Source organism: Macrotis lagotis, chromosome 2 (genome assembly GCF_037893015.1).
Source record: "Macrotis lagotis isolate mMagLag1 chromosome 2, bilby.v1.9.chrom.fasta, whole genome shotgun sequence".
In the NCBI taxonomy this organism is placed as follows: domain Eukaryota; kingdom Metazoa; phylum Chordata; class Mammalia; order Peramelemorphia; family Peramelidae; genus Macrotis; species Macrotis lagotis.
This window is the reverse complement of record NC_133659.1, coordinates 185,004,513-185,019,944: the sequence shown is the minus strand read 5'-3', so window position 1 is coordinate 185,019,944 and position 15,432 is coordinate 185,004,513. Positions and strand designations below refer to the sequence as shown.

Below are 15,432 nucleotides of genomic sequence, written 5' to 3'. Positions count from 1 at the left end.
GAGAAATGAGTTAGGTCATGTCTCTTTCTATTCAATCGGATATTAGTCTCGACCCTGATGTCACCCTAAAGCTATTAAATATCACACTTCATAGAAAAGGAACTTAGTCCTCTACCCAAGCTTCTTATCATGATTTTTTTTTTAGGTTGGCTTCTCTTATTGATTGTGGTCCATCTAAGCTTTTTTTTTGCCTGGCCCCAGGATCCCTAAATGACTAGACTTCAGACATGCCAATCCTATCTAGATTAAAAGATGAAGATATTAAATCTTGGTCTTGTGACAAGGATCAATGAGATATCTCCTGAAGGTTCTGTGTTTGAATAAGGTAGAATTAGGTTTGGGAAGTTTAGCAGTTTGGGAAGCAGTGTTCATGAGAAAATGTCTAAAAGGTGTCAGTTTGGAAAGGGTGTGACATAACAGTAAAAAAAAAAGCTAGTTTTGTCTTAGACTGGATTGTGTTTATTGGTACCTCCTTCAGGCTACCTCCTCAATCTGGTACTCACAGGTTTGTTGGTGATGTCCCTAAAGAGGTTATTACTCTCAGGTTCTAGGGTACCTGAAGATATATATTTCTAAAACTATAGTTCACAGGCCTCTATTGGTGAATTTCCTGTTAATAGTCAGTCAGCAGACATAATTAGCTCAGAGCAATAGTATTTATTAAGTTGGCACACTACTAACACTAACTACAAAACAGGTTCCCCATATACCACAGATGCACTTTCCCAGAAATAGACACAGTGTGTCCATGTGAAGAGTAGACACAACCTTAATGCCTAGGGTAGTGAGGAATTGTCTATGTATCTCCAGAGGGTGGAACCAGAAGCAAGGGTTGGAATTTCTAGAGAAGCAATTTTGACTCAATGAAAGGAAAAAACTTACTAACAATTATAACTGTTCCTGAGCAGAACAGACTTCTTTGAGATTGTGATGAATAAATACAATAAAAGTGAACTGAAGTACATACTCCAAGTAAAATCGATTAACAGTGATCCATTTAAGTGGGTCAGACTAGTCACCTCGGTAAAGCCAAAGACCTCAATGAGAGGGGGTGGGTCTCTTTATTTTGCAGGAATGGTTAGTTTTGGACCTTAACACTGGCTACACTAGGAAAAGGGGGTTGGCATTCACTTGTGGCTAATCACACCCTGCTCTTAACAATTAAGGAATGCTAATTGTTTTATGTAACTCATCAGCCTCTTGTAAATCTGGTTCAAAATTGGAACCACCAGGTTATTTGCTCCCTAGGGGGAGATCAAACCTCCCCTAATTGCACAGACAGGCAAGAACAAATGACTTGTCTTTTGGGGGAACCCAGGTTAAACTGATTGGGGTATACAAACAATGAGCAGCTGTCCTAGGGGCTAACAACTTGATTGATAACAACTTTCACTTTCAACCATACCTTTAAACTAACTTGGAGGGAAAACTAAAAATGAGCAAGATGAGTTCAGGCAGTTTATCAACTCAATTATAAAAATCAATACGGCATAAAATTAATTACATTGTAAATTCAGAGGTAATATTAAATTTTATCTTTTAATAAGATGTTGTGAGTACCTATGCTGGAAGTCTTCAAGGAACATATTTATGACTACTTGTTATCAAGGAGATTCCTGCTCACATTTAAGATGGACTATGTTACTTCTGAGATTATTTCAATTATGATTTCTGGCAATTATGGAAGGGGTGGCATTTTGCTTAGGAATTATGGGTGAATCCACAAAGAGACAATGCATGTGTTCAGAGAAGGGATGACCATTTCAGGAGAAGAGGATGAGTTGAGTTACAAAATGCCTCTGGAAGATAGAACCACAGTAAACTTTATTGATGCCTGTGAAGTTGGGTGTAAATAAAATCTTTCCAAGGCATGAAGGGAGTTTTTTTTAATTTAAAAGGAAACTCATAGTAAATCTTTTTTATTGACTTTTTTTTGCAAGGCATTGGGTTTAAGTGACTTGCCCAAGGTCACACAGCTAGGCAATTATTAAGTGTCTGAGGTCAAATTTGAACTCAGGTCCTCCTGACTCCAGGGCCCGTGCTCTATCCACTGTGCCACTGAGCTGCCCCTGAATCTTTTTATGATGTGCAGAATGTTATTGTATTATGAATCTATCATTGTTCATTCATTCAGTTGTGATTTTTTTAGATCATAGCACATGTCTCTTTTATCTTCTACTACTTTCTGAAGTCTGTCCAAGTTCACTTTCATTGCTTCCATGACATTATCTTTTCATCTACTCCTCTACTATTCCCTTCTCCTTTTGCCTTCAATCTTTCTCAACATCAGGGTCTTTCCCAATGATTCTATGTCCTCACTATTTGGCTGCAGTATTTAAACTTCAGCTTCAGTATTTGTCCTTCCATTGAGTAGTCTGAATTAATTTCCCTAAGTATTGACTTATTTGATCATACTGCCCAAAGGACTCTCAAAAGACTTCTCCATTGCCACAATTTGGAAGCATGGATTTTGTGGTGCTCAGCTTTCTTAAAAGTCTATCTCTTACAGTTATACATTTCTACAGGAAAAATCAGAGCTTTGACCATACAGAGAAAGAAGTGATTCAGGAGAGGTTATAGTATGAAGCCATTTTTAATTTATTCATAGTATCTCCTTTTCTAACATTCACTTACACTCTTGGGTTGCATCCCCAGTGGATGTCTGCTAATTTTAGATTCTTCTAAATCTACTTTTGTGTGTCTCTACTTTTACTATTATATTATAGCTCATGATTATTGACCATTGTTCTTCCCTTTAACAGCCTGCGACTGGACAGAATTAGTTCCTTAGCAAAAACATTTACTAAGATGGAGTAGTGAAAAGAGTGGCTACAAAATATGCCTCTCCTCTCTCTCCCTAGGGAACCTATAAACTGGGACTTGTTCTTCCACCAAAAAACATTCCACTTCCATAAGAAGAGTGAGTGAAACCTCAGAGTACAATGGAAACTAGGCACATAATAGCTAAGGCTATTCACTCCTCTAGTACTGATATACCTCAGAGTTCTTCCTCTCTTCTTGCAGTTTTTTCTGCAGTTCAACTGTCAGTTGAAAGAATTAGCTCTCTTGTGAGTCTATAATCAGCTTTCTCTATTGATGCCAGAGGTCCACTTCCTTGAAACTACTCTCTCCCTGAAGTGACTGCCTCTTTGTATCAGTGTCTGTCTGGAGAGGGTGTCTCTGTTTCCTCAACTATGTTTCAAACTGATTCATGAATTGCTGGATAGAATATTTCATCTTAGAGGGCTAGACCTGGACACAGGAAGACTCATTCCTGAGTTCAAATTGGGCTTCAGATACAAAACTAACTGTGTGACACCATGCAAGTCACTTAACCCTGTTTATCTCAATTTCCTCATCTGTAAAATGAGTTGGAGAAGGAAACAGCAAACTGTTCCAGGATCTTCACAAAAAAAAGCCCTAAAGGGGTTCACAGAGAATTGGACAAGACTGAAAAACCACTAAACAAATCTCTCATTTTAGGTTAGCAGCTTTACAGCTAATTGTTATGGCTAATGGTGGAGAGTAGGGGTAGAGGAGAGAGAGAGAGAGAGAGAGAGAGAGAGAGAGAGAGAGAGAGAGAGAGAGAGAGAGAGAGAGAGAGAGAGAGAGAGAGAGAGAGAGAGAAACCTTCCTTCCCTACAAGATTGATTCCCTTTTAGGAGCCAGCTTTTTCCTCTACATCTGGCTTCTAGAGAGCATTGTCTCCAGCTCTTGTCTGAACTACATAACCTTCATGTTGTAGTCAAATTGACTGGAATATATCTCTCAAGGGTTGCCTGGGGACTTGGTCAATCATTATGCAGTGATGTTGCTCTCTAAGGATGAAATCAGAGAAATGTTTTGCTTTGGCAGTATAGGAAGGTGAAACATCTCTAACCGTTTTAAAGATATTAATACATAATCATCTATACATAATTGCATCCTGTGATTATATCATGCTGGGAGGATGAGGTCCAACCAAATCTCTGCCTCTTCCTCATATATTGGTATTATGTTTGCAAATTAGGGCAATTTTTCAGCAAGTAAATGGATTCTTTCTGGGCACAAAAACATGGAATAAAGTGGAAGAATGAAGGAAGGAAGTAATGAAGGAGAGAGAGAAAAGAAGAGAAGTAACAGAGAAAGAAGGAAAGAAGGGAAAAAGAAAAGGAGAAAGGGACAAAATGTGCCAATATTAGCTATTTTGGAGAACTTCTTAGGAACAGAAAGTCAGAATCCATTAATGTTCTATTTAATTCAAAATATCCTGAAGGGTACTCAAAGGAGAGAATAAGGACAACGCATCAGTTTGACAGTGCACATAATTTACCTAGATGTAAAAAAAGACCCATGATTTTCTTTTTCCTTCCTTCTGTTTTTCTTTCCTTCCTTCATCTCATCCTTTTTCCTTTTCTCTTTCCCCCTTCTTTCCTTTCTTCTTTTTTCTTTCCTTTCTCTCTTCTCTTCTCTCTCTCTCTCTCTCTCTCTCTCTCTCTCTCTCTCTCTCTTTCTTTCTTTTATCAGAAGATCATACAATTTTAGAACTTCTTATGCTAGGTACTCTTGAAAAGGAATATCAATAGAAAATTGGTATTCTGGAAACAGAAGGAAGCAATAACATACCCTGTTGGCCAGTCTAACTGAAGGATAATGGGTGAGCCAACTTAATCCACATAACAGAGGGAACCCCTTCTTTCATATTGCTTCCCTCATGCTGTCATTATTTGTAAGAAAGGTTACAGGACTGAGAGGTTTGAAAACTACTTCAGTCAATAGAGTCTTGTTTTATAAATGACCTCTGGCTCAGTTGAGCAGCTTGGAACTAATTTCCAGTCCATGGAAGGGAAAGAAAGTCTCCCACTTTAGAATACTTCAGTTTTGAAGAGCGAGAAGGCATGGAACAGTCTCCCTGCCTGACACCATTTCCCTTCTGTAAGTGAGCAGAGACACATGGGACAATCTCAGGTTCCAAAATGCTGTCAGAAACAGGCACTGTCCAAGGTCCAGGCTTGGAGCTGCTGATGTGTTTCGGAAACACTGAGTATTTAACATGCATATGAGTTTTAAAGCTAGTTTTCCTCTGCCTGGTATTCACAGGCAACTTCTCACTTGGGAAAGAAGGGACTATAGAGTAACTCAAGTTAGGAGCTTAATAAATGCTTACTTCATCCTTGATACTCTCCCAAGAGGGAGAAACCACTCACTGAAAAAAAATCACAGCTTGGAATCTCCCTTATTTGGATCTTCACCAAATAGTTCTCTTCTAACACACTTGCCAAAAGTTGGAAAAGCTTGCCCTGAGTGGCATTTCCCACACACGGCTTTGTGAGGTAATGGAATCAGAGGTCCATAGCTCAAAATGTGGAGAATCTCTTAGTCTTGTCTTAATGAATATTTGGCAAAGGGTTAATGTCCAATATTAGACTGAAATGGACAATATTCCATGCTTGATTATAACCCAGAAAACACCTGATTGAATTGTGAGTGCACCTTCAATTTTGTGGGCAGGATTTTCTTGACTGATTTGAAAAAATTACTGTGACTGACTTAGGAAATTAAGCTATTCATATCTTAAAAGGAATTTGATTTTAGTTTATATTCTGTTAAACATTGTACTTGGTACTCAGTGAACTTTTAATAAACACTCTTTTATTCATTCATTCATTCATTCAGTGAACATTAGCCAGAAGTCTGTTGTAGAACATGAACTCTAATTTTTCTTAGAATATTTGAAAAGGATCTTAGAGATCATCTAGGTCAACACTCTTATTTTAGTTAATTCTTAATTATTATTTTTGCAATGGATAGAGTACCTGGCCTGGGGTCAGGAAAACCTGAGTTCAAATCTGGTCTCAGACATGTACTAACTGTGCAACTGTGGGCAAGTCAGTTTACTCTGTGTGCCTCAGTTTCCTCATCTATAAAATGAGAAGGAAATAGTAAACCACTCCAGTGTCTTTGCCAAGAAAACAAATGGGGTCCATGTCAGTCAGACACAACTGAGATGACTGAACACCACCACAAACAAATTTAATATAGATATTATAATAATTTTCAGAAGTGTTGAATATTATTACATCAATAGACTTAGCTTCTACAGTGACAAAAATGAGCACCATATTTGAGTAAAAAGATCATGAATAAGACTAATAGTAGGGAGTCCATTTAAGATGTATGATTTATTCAGATGTTTCCCTAAGTCTCATTCTCTTCTTCTTCCTCCTTATATTCCCCAGGTTCACCAGCAGTGGCATCCTGGCACTACTATTATTCAGGTATTCATGTTGTTTTCTGCATCTTAATTCCATCTCATTCATATCTTCATCTGTGGGCCAGTACAAGAAAACTTGATGGCAGAACATAGCTATAAATTGTTCCAGAATGCACCTGAACAACCTCCGTTAGCTGTGTTGTTGCCTAGAAGGGTGGAAATCATCTTTTGCTTACATGACAATGCCACATTTGTTATTCTTTACATTGCTAGGAATCTACTCTCAAAAACAGTTGCTTTCTTGTCCTGCACATAGACAAACATATGCTTATCTACCTCCTTTATGAACATGTGGCCCTAGAATATGGCAGGCATAGTCAGCTACTGTACTGGGGATATCCTATTTTTAGAACTAAATCTAGCATGAAGTGATAATGGGGGAATGGCACTGTTTTTTGCTAGTTTGTAGAATTGGAGTTAGGGGTGGTGACTCCATGACTGGTGGCAGAAGGTAAATGGTTGGGGTGTTCATAATTGGGTATGGTCAGTTTTAGGGTTTGGAAGTAAATATCATACAGAATTTTAGTGCCAATGGAATAGGTTCCTTTTGTGTTATCTACCAATGGATAGATTGACAGGTTTGCATTATTAGACTGAACTACACTGAAACCTTGGGAAAAGACAACATACTAAATTACTCATGATTCAATCTGGTCACTCTTCCCTTGATCTCCTTTCAGGGTTCTGTTTTCAGATTCAATGTTGCCTCCCAGTGAATAGGTCAGACAAATCTTGCAAACACACATCTTACTCCTTTATCCTTATATCAGTAGACTTAGAATCTACTAATTCAAGCTCCCTCTGTGCAGGGGCCTTTTACCCGGTTATTTCCTTTACCACAGTTGCCAAAAATGAAGTTATTTGACTTACAGGTGTAGCCAAATGTCCAACAATGATTGAATCCATTGTGCCAGGCCTCAAATCCACTGAGATACATTTTTGTTATCAGTAGTTTTATTGTAGTACACATTGATTCTCTCTAGTCACATTCACTATCTCCATGGTAACTGGCAGCAAGGGGAGGGAGGGGAAGGTCAATACCATGTTCAACACGGTTGACTTCTCAAACCTTGGCTCTCACTTAGTGGCCACATTGATCAGTCTAAATGTGTATGATGGTATCTACTTATGAAAGTGGTTGTCTTTTTTCCTCACATGGCCCAAGCATTCATTTTCCCAAGGATGCTATTGAGAGCAGTACTTCCATTTTTATAGACAAGGAAACTGAGGTTCAGGGAGATGATTTGACCAGGTTGCATAATGAGTAACAAGTTGGCTCCACATGCAAATATATTATTAGATAGTACCCCTGAACTGCCATGATTATGATCTGTTTGTTTTAAATACAACAATAACAATTGTTATTGTAGTTCAGTTGTTTGTGTCTGATTCTTTGTGATCTCATTTGGGATTTTCTTGGCAAAGATACTGGAGTGGTTTGCCATTTCCTTCTCTAGCACATTTTATAGATGAGAAAACTGAGGCAATCAGGATGAAGTGACTTGTTTAAGGTCACACAGCTAGTAAGTATTTTAAGTTGGATTTGAACTCAGATAATTCTGATTCTAATGTTCTATTTGCTGCCTTGATAATAATAGTTAAATTTTTATGGTTCTTTAAGCTTTACAAAACACTTTATGAATAGTTTCTCATTTTATTCGCACAAGAATCCTGGGAGAAAGAAACTATTATCATTTTCATTTTATGGATGAAGAAATGGAGACAAAGATTATATGATTTGCCCCAGCTAGTCAGTGACTGGGGCTGGATTTGAACTCTTTATGGATTTAAAGTCTTCCTGACTTTAGGTCCAGCTCTTCATCCACTGTACTATCTATCTACTACCTTTTTAGGGCTTAGATTGTTTTGGACCAGATCTTTTGATTTTCCGCATTTTCTTGCTTCTTCCATACCCATTTTGTGTCCTTATTGTTCTACAATCTTAATCTGTTCTCCTAGTTTATACTTTGTTCTCCTAGTTTATCACCTTTCTTCCATGTCCATTATACATCCAGCTAATGATAAATCCTTTCAGTAATGCCTTTTCCTCTTCCCTTGACCTTCCACCATTGCTTTCCTCTCACCTGAGGTAAGCTGCAATGCTTCATCTGTCTTTTCTCTTTCTATTCATAACCCTAGAGGCTGCTAAAGGAAATCATAGGCTGACTATATTCACTACAAGATTTACCTTAACTGAATCATAGAATCATAGAATCTAGGAAGTTGAGAAGTAGGAAAGTCTAGGAGAGATTTTTTTTTTAGTTATAGGAAGACCTGAGAATTCTGTAGTCTAAGGAGGAAGGAGTCAGCAATGAGGGAAAGAATGAAGACTTGAGAGGAAAAGAGATGATTAATTGAATAAAGCAACAAAGGACAAGGAAGGATATAGGTTCAAGGACAAACAGAATAGTGTTAGCAGGGAGGAAACCCACCTCATTAATCCACCAGTTAACAAGCACTGGCCTAGACACAGGAAAGACAAAGATAAGCATGAAATAGTAACCTATCTTCAAGCTTACATTCTATCAGCGAATATAAAATGTACAAACTTTTATATATATTATACATGTATATATAAAAATATATTATGTATATAAATAAATATACAAGTATATAAGTATTGGTAATTTCTAAATACATACAAATAAATAATGCACACACATATAATTGGAAATTGGAAGAAACCTCCTTGGTCATTTAACCCAACTCATACATGAAAGAAATTTCCTCTAATAATTGAGTATTATAAGTTTAGTTTTTCCTCCATACAACTTTCATACCCCCCCTCAATTTTCTCTTCTCCAGTTTAATTAGGTATAATTCCCTCAAAAAAGTCCTTCACTAGGGGTGGCTAGGTGGTGCAGTGGATAAAGCACTGGCCCTGGAGTCAGGAGTACCTGGGTTCAAATCCGGCCTCAGACACTTAATAATTACCTAGTGGTGTGGCCTTGGGCAAGCCACTTAACCCCACTTGCCTTGCAAAATCCTAAAAAAAAAAGTCCTCCACTATCTTAATTGCCTTTTCTGTATACTTTCCAATTTATCAACGTCCTTCTTAAACCATAGCAACCATAACTTTACACAATACTCCAAGTGAAGTCTGCTGTGGGTAGAGCATGGTATCACCTCCCTATTTCTGGTGGTTATGCCCCTTGTGATTCAGTTCAAGAGCTCATTAGCGATGGCAGAAAGTAAAGAATTTATCCTCTTGATCAGAGTGAAAGAGAAGAGTGTAAAATCTGGCTTGAAGCTTAACATAAAAAAGCCAAAAAAACAAATGCAAAAGATTTTGGCAACTGATTCCATCACTTCCTGACAAATAGAAGGAGAAGAAATGGAAGCAGTGTCAGATTTTATATTTTTGGACTCTAAGATCATTATCGGCAGAAAATGTGGTCATGAAATTAAAAGAAATTTGTTCCTTGGAAGAAAAGCTATGGCAAACTTGGATAGAATATTAAGGAGCAGAGAAATTACTTTGCCAATAAAGTCAATATAGTCAAAACTATTATTTTTCCAGTAGCAATATATGGTTGTGAGATTTAGCATTGCAGAATTGATACTTTCAAATTGTGGTGTTGGAGAAGACTTTTGAGAGTTCCTGGAACAGCAAGGAGATCAAATCAGTTAATACTTAAATTAATTCAGTTGATTCACTGGAAAGTCAAATACTGAAACTAAGGCTTAAATATGTTGATCATATAATTAGAAGATAGGACTCCATTGGAAAAGACGCTGATGTTGGGTAAGATTGAAGGCAAAAGGAAAAAGTGATGATTGAGGATGAGATGGAGAGATAGTGTCATGGAAAGAACAAACATTATCTTGGACAGACTTTGAGAGATAGTGGATGATAGAAGGACCAGCATACTATTGCCCACGGGGTCACAAAGAATCAGACACAACTGAACAACAACAAAAAATGTCAAAATCACAGAACTGATTCATATTGACCTTTGAGTCTTCTAAAACTTCCAGATCTTTTTCAGAACATCTGCCAAATATTAATATTCCCCCCATCTCAAACTTATGAGGCTGCAAAATTTACATTTATCCCTACTGAATTTTTTCTTATTAGATTAAGCTCAATGTTCTTAACTGTTAAAAATCCTCTTGAATCTGACCTTATCACCTTTGTATTAGCTATTCCTTGGTATTATCTAGGATCTCATAAGTTTACCCAACTATGTTTTTAATCTGTCACAGCATTTCTTATCTTGCTTTTACTCTGCTTCACTGTTTACTTTCTGTTTCCCCACAAACTACCTCTCTGCAAGACTCCACCGTCACCGTCATCCCATCACTTTCCCTTCCAGGGAAAGACTAGACTATCCCATACAATCTCCCCCATTCCCCCCTTCCACATCATAGACACTCTCTCATCTTTTGTATCTCTGCTTTTGAACAAAATGCTTGGATCCTATTTCCTCTTTATTTCTGCCTCTTAGAATTCCTAGTTTCTTTAAATCTCAGTTCAAGTATCATCCCTTACATGAGATATTTCCTGATATCCCCTCAGCCTCCATCTAGTAATACCTTCTCTTTAAAATTATCTTGTATTTATTATTTGTTTTTAATTATGTATATATATATATATATATATATATATATATATATATATATATATATATATATAGTTTTTGTAAGGTAATGGGGTTAAAGTGACTTGCCCAAGATCACACTCAGATATTAAGTGTCTGAGGCTGGATTTGAACTCAGGTTCATCTGACTCAAGGGCTGGTGCTCTATCTAATGCTCCACCTAGCTGCCCCTATAATATTTTATATATTATACACATTATATATAAAAATATGCATACATATTGTATTCCCTGATAGAATATAAGCTTGAGGACAAGCTACTATTTCAATTTTATGTTTGTCTTTCCTTTGTGTAGGCCAGTGTCTGATACACACACACACACACACACACACACACACACACACACACAGTTTAATAAATAAATGCTTGTCAATTAATGGATTGATGAGGTGAGTTTCCTCCCTGCTAACACTATTCTGCTTGTGTCCTCGATCCTATATCCTTCCTTGTCTTTTGCTATTATTCTATTAATCATCTCTTTTCCTTTCAAGTCTTTGGTATTTCTCTTATTTTGACTCCTTCCTCCTCAGTCTACAGAATTCTCAGATCTTCCTGTAATTAAAAAAAAAACTCTCCTAGATTTTGTTTTTCCATAGATTATTTTTCTACTTGTTTCTCCTTTCTACTGTCAAACTATTGGGAACAGATTACATTCACTCATCCTGTCCACTTACCATCTATTCATTCATGAATCTCTTGCTATGATTGAGACTTTTTTTGACACAAGAATTTATTTTGTTTGACTAAACATGCTTCTAATAGGCTCTGTTGTTCTTGCTTTTTCAGGAAAGTAGGAGAGGGGAGAGAGAAAGGAGGGGGAAAGAATGTGAACCTGAAAAACAAAATTGGATTAAAAAATTAAACCCCTTATCAATAACTTGTCCTTATCAAATGAAAAAAACTCTCATTGAAGAACCGATGGGAATGAGGGGATGAAGGGAGGAGGAGGAGAAATCTCATTCCCATTTTCCTAAATCCCACTCTTCCATTCTCATAATAACCTCCCAAAGTTATTATGAAGATAAAATAATAAAATAAGTTATTATGAAGATAAAATAATGTATATAGAGCAACTTCTAAACTTTAAAATGCTATAAATGCCAGTTATTATCATTATTATTTCATCATCTCCCAAGGCTTCTATTATCATCTTTAAGCAGATGATCTCCATAACTATTATCTCTGGTCACAATCTCTTCCCTACTTCTGGTCCCACATTTCTAATTGTTCACCTGGACATCCCCACTTGTGTGTCTCAACATACCTCAAACTTATTAACACTAGCAAGGCTAAAATTGAATTCATCATTTTCTCCTCTAAATCATTCTCTCCTCCCAACTCATTTGTTTTTGCTGATGGAATTTAGGGACAAGTCAAGGTACTAGTGTATTTTAGGCAAGGATTTTTACACACTCTCCCTTCAACAGGCAGTTATTTTTATTACTGAAATTATATTGCAAGTCAATGGGAAAATATTTTATTTTGCCAAGATTTCCTTTGCACCATTTTCAGGAATATATAGGGGGAGAGATGGAAAATAGTTTCATCTGCACAATGTCTTTTCCCCCTCCAATTTTCTTTGCATTCAAAGACTGCCTATTTTAGTTTCATTTAGGCAAGAATCAGGTTATCACCAGAAATGAAAGATAAGTGTGCACAAGATAAGTGTGCACAAGATAAGAGGGAAAGGAGGGGAAAAGCCCAAGTATTTTGTATTTTTTATTGATGTTTTGCTTCAGGATTTTAAAGTATAATGATCTTGAAAAGTAAGATTGATGAAAAATATACAGTTGTGCTTTACAAAAAATTACAGATGCTAAAGTCAGCCATCCCAGTTGATGAACAATTTCCATGGTTTTTGTAACCATTTAAAACCACATATGAAAGATCAAAGATTTCATTCCTGACTACCTTACCTTCTGCAGTGCATTGACTCAGGGGGATTAAGAACTAGCCTGAGTGGGGTTTCCTTTGGGAAATGGGGGGAGGTGTTTCTTTCCCAGAAATATCTGTTATCATTCATCAGAGCATGAGGATTTTAGCTGTTTTCAGCTGTGTTTGACAATTTGTGACCCCATTTGGGGGTTTTTGGTAGAGATATTAGAGTGGTTTGCCATTTTCTTCTCCAGCTTATTTTATAGATGAGAAAACTGAGGAAAACAGGATTTAGTGATTTACCCAGAGTAAATTTACCCATCTAGTAAGCCTCTGGGACCACATTTGAACTCAGGAAGATGAGTCTTCCTGACTCTAGACTTGGTGGCCTAGCTACTATACCACCTAGCAATAGGTTAGATGGTTTTTAAGCCAGTGCTCTCATAGGCATATCCCTGCTCATCAACATTATTGCTCTATCACTGAAGAGGAGGTACAAATTATGAGAACTATACCCCTATGGACAATGTAAAGGAACACAGTGCCTTTTTTACAGTAGGTATAAACAAATGTTTGTTGTATTGAATTGAAAAGAGTAAAGATGAATCTATCAACATAAAAAGGGAACATTTCATTTGGAATATTTTGTGTTGGAACTCCGTTATGATATGGAACCCTGACATTAGACAACTTTCTTTTTTCATAGGCCACCCTGTCCTACTATTGACCTTCTTCATATTGAGGTCCTCATTTACAATTCTGAAATCCAACTTCCCAGACCATTGGCATTTTCAGATAATCATCATGAATTAAGGCATAATCTCTGTATTATCAGTCTGTACCTCAGAGGGACCTCAGAGATCACCTAGTTCAATCCCCTGATTTGGATGAACAAATTGAGGACTATGGAATAGGAGTAAAATGACTTGGTACAAATGATGTGTTGGAGGTACAACCTGAACCTTGGTCCTCTCTCACTAAAGCTAGGGGACCACATAGCTTTGGGCTTAGTGTTATACTGTATGGGGTATGGAGGAGGCCTACTGACCACACACCAACAACCTGGTATTAACTTTGTAGAGATATGTTATTATGAGGGGGGTCTCTTTCCTCCCTTCTCTTTTTTCTTCAACAGAATTAGAGGCAGCTAAATTAAATATGAATAGGCCCATTTGGTTATATCATGTCTCAAATAACCCAACTCTAGGATTTTAAAGAGACATTTTAGCATTCTCCTAATATGCTGCCTCAACCCTCCCACACATACCAGGACCAAAGCTTTGAGGGTGATATTCCAGTGAGAAAATGGAACACTTAGCTCTATGGTCAGATACTTGTAAAGCAAATTTTGTTAGATCAAAGGGAAAGGCTCTTCAGATTCTTATGACCAGGGAAAGGCATTAGAACTTCTGCCCTTGGTATCCTCACTTATATTTGTTTTCTGGAAAATTTCAAAGTATCAAAAAAGAGGGGGATCCAAAGTCTTAAACTCAAAGAACAGATTGGTTGGGATGAGCATTGGGAAATAGGTGTCCATTTCCTTTATTTGTTCTCATTCTGGAAGGTCATCAATAGAGCCATCAAATGTGCCACTGGATGGAGAGACATCTCTCATATGTAGTTAAGAACTCTAGTTTGAGCTCTGGCTCCATGATGGGACTGGGAAAGAGAATAGGAGAGGCAGGGGATGGGGGAATCAGCATATAGGATAAGTCAGGGATCCAGGAAGTCCCTCAGAAGGACCACCTTAACTGAAGAGGGGAAGCCTTTTTAGTTTGGCCTAAAGTCTTCAATTTTTGCAGTTGCTTCCTGACATAGGCACCCAATGACTTTGTGGTTGGATTGGGATGGGAGGTGGGAGAGTCATTAAGTTTTTTTTAAAGTAGACAAGGTCAGTAAATTAAATCAAATAGAAGATTTTTTTCTCTGGAGCCTTCAAGGTTCCATAGGAGTTGAGTTTTTTAAGTCTCCCTTTTAATAGAGAGAAGAGTTTGGGGATGTCTTTCAGGGTTTCAGGGGTATAATCTGTAGAGTAGGGCAGGTGGGGGAAGAGTTGTTTGGGGTCATAGCTCCCCAGTCCCATTTCTCTCTTCATAGAGTGTCTCACTCTGAACTTAAGGAAGCTGCAGAGTCCACATCTTCAGTATCTTGCTCCTGGGGGGAAACAGGCTGCCCCCCTTTCACTCGCTTCCATTTCATCCTTCGATTTTGGAACCACACCTTGACCTGGGAAGAAGAAAGGATAAGAACAAATTTAATGACTTAGAATTGATGTGACTTCTCCCCTATGTCAATGTTTAATTTAGCCTTAAAGGATAGAATAGCCAGTTACTTTAGCATACTCAAAGAGTAGAGATGGAAAAGGCTGTATCATCAATATTTTCATTCATTTCACTTTCTTCACTACTACCTATTCCAGAGAGCCCAAGGGTCTGCCTGAAGACAAACCTTAAGATCATCTGGGAGACAGGAAAGAAGTACATTCATTAAACAGACAAAGGGCTTGGGGAAAAGAAGATAAAATGGGGAAGGGGAGGGAAGGCAGAAGGAAGAGGAAGAAAAGATAAAAGGAAGGAAGAAAAGATAAAAGTAACTGGCATTGAGAAGAGAGAAAAAGGAAAATAAGAAGGGGAGAGGGGAAGAGAGAAAAAAGGAGTAGAATGACATGAAAAGGAGGAGAAGAAAGAAGAGAGAGAAAAATG

The 15,432-nt window shown here is 37.5% G+C and overlaps 1 protein-coding gene across 4 annotated transcripts in view; it reads right to left on the bottom strand.

Annotated features, from left to right (window-relative positions):
• Positions 1-12,223: 12,223 nt before the first annotated feature.
• MEOX1 (mesenchyme homeobox 1) overlaps positions 12,224-15,432 on the bottom strand; it is a 37,456-nt gene continuing 34,247 nt past the window's right edge. For all 4 annotated transcript variants that reach the window (XM_074223783.1, XM_074223779.1, XM_074223782.1 and 1 more), the window contains exon 4: positions 12,224-14,956. In XM_074223783.1, coding sequence (XP_074079884.1) covers positions 14,834-14,956 — 123 coding nt within the window. In that variant the 3' untranslated portion in view covers positions 12,224-14,833. The remainder of the gene's footprint in view (positions 14,957-15,432) is intronic.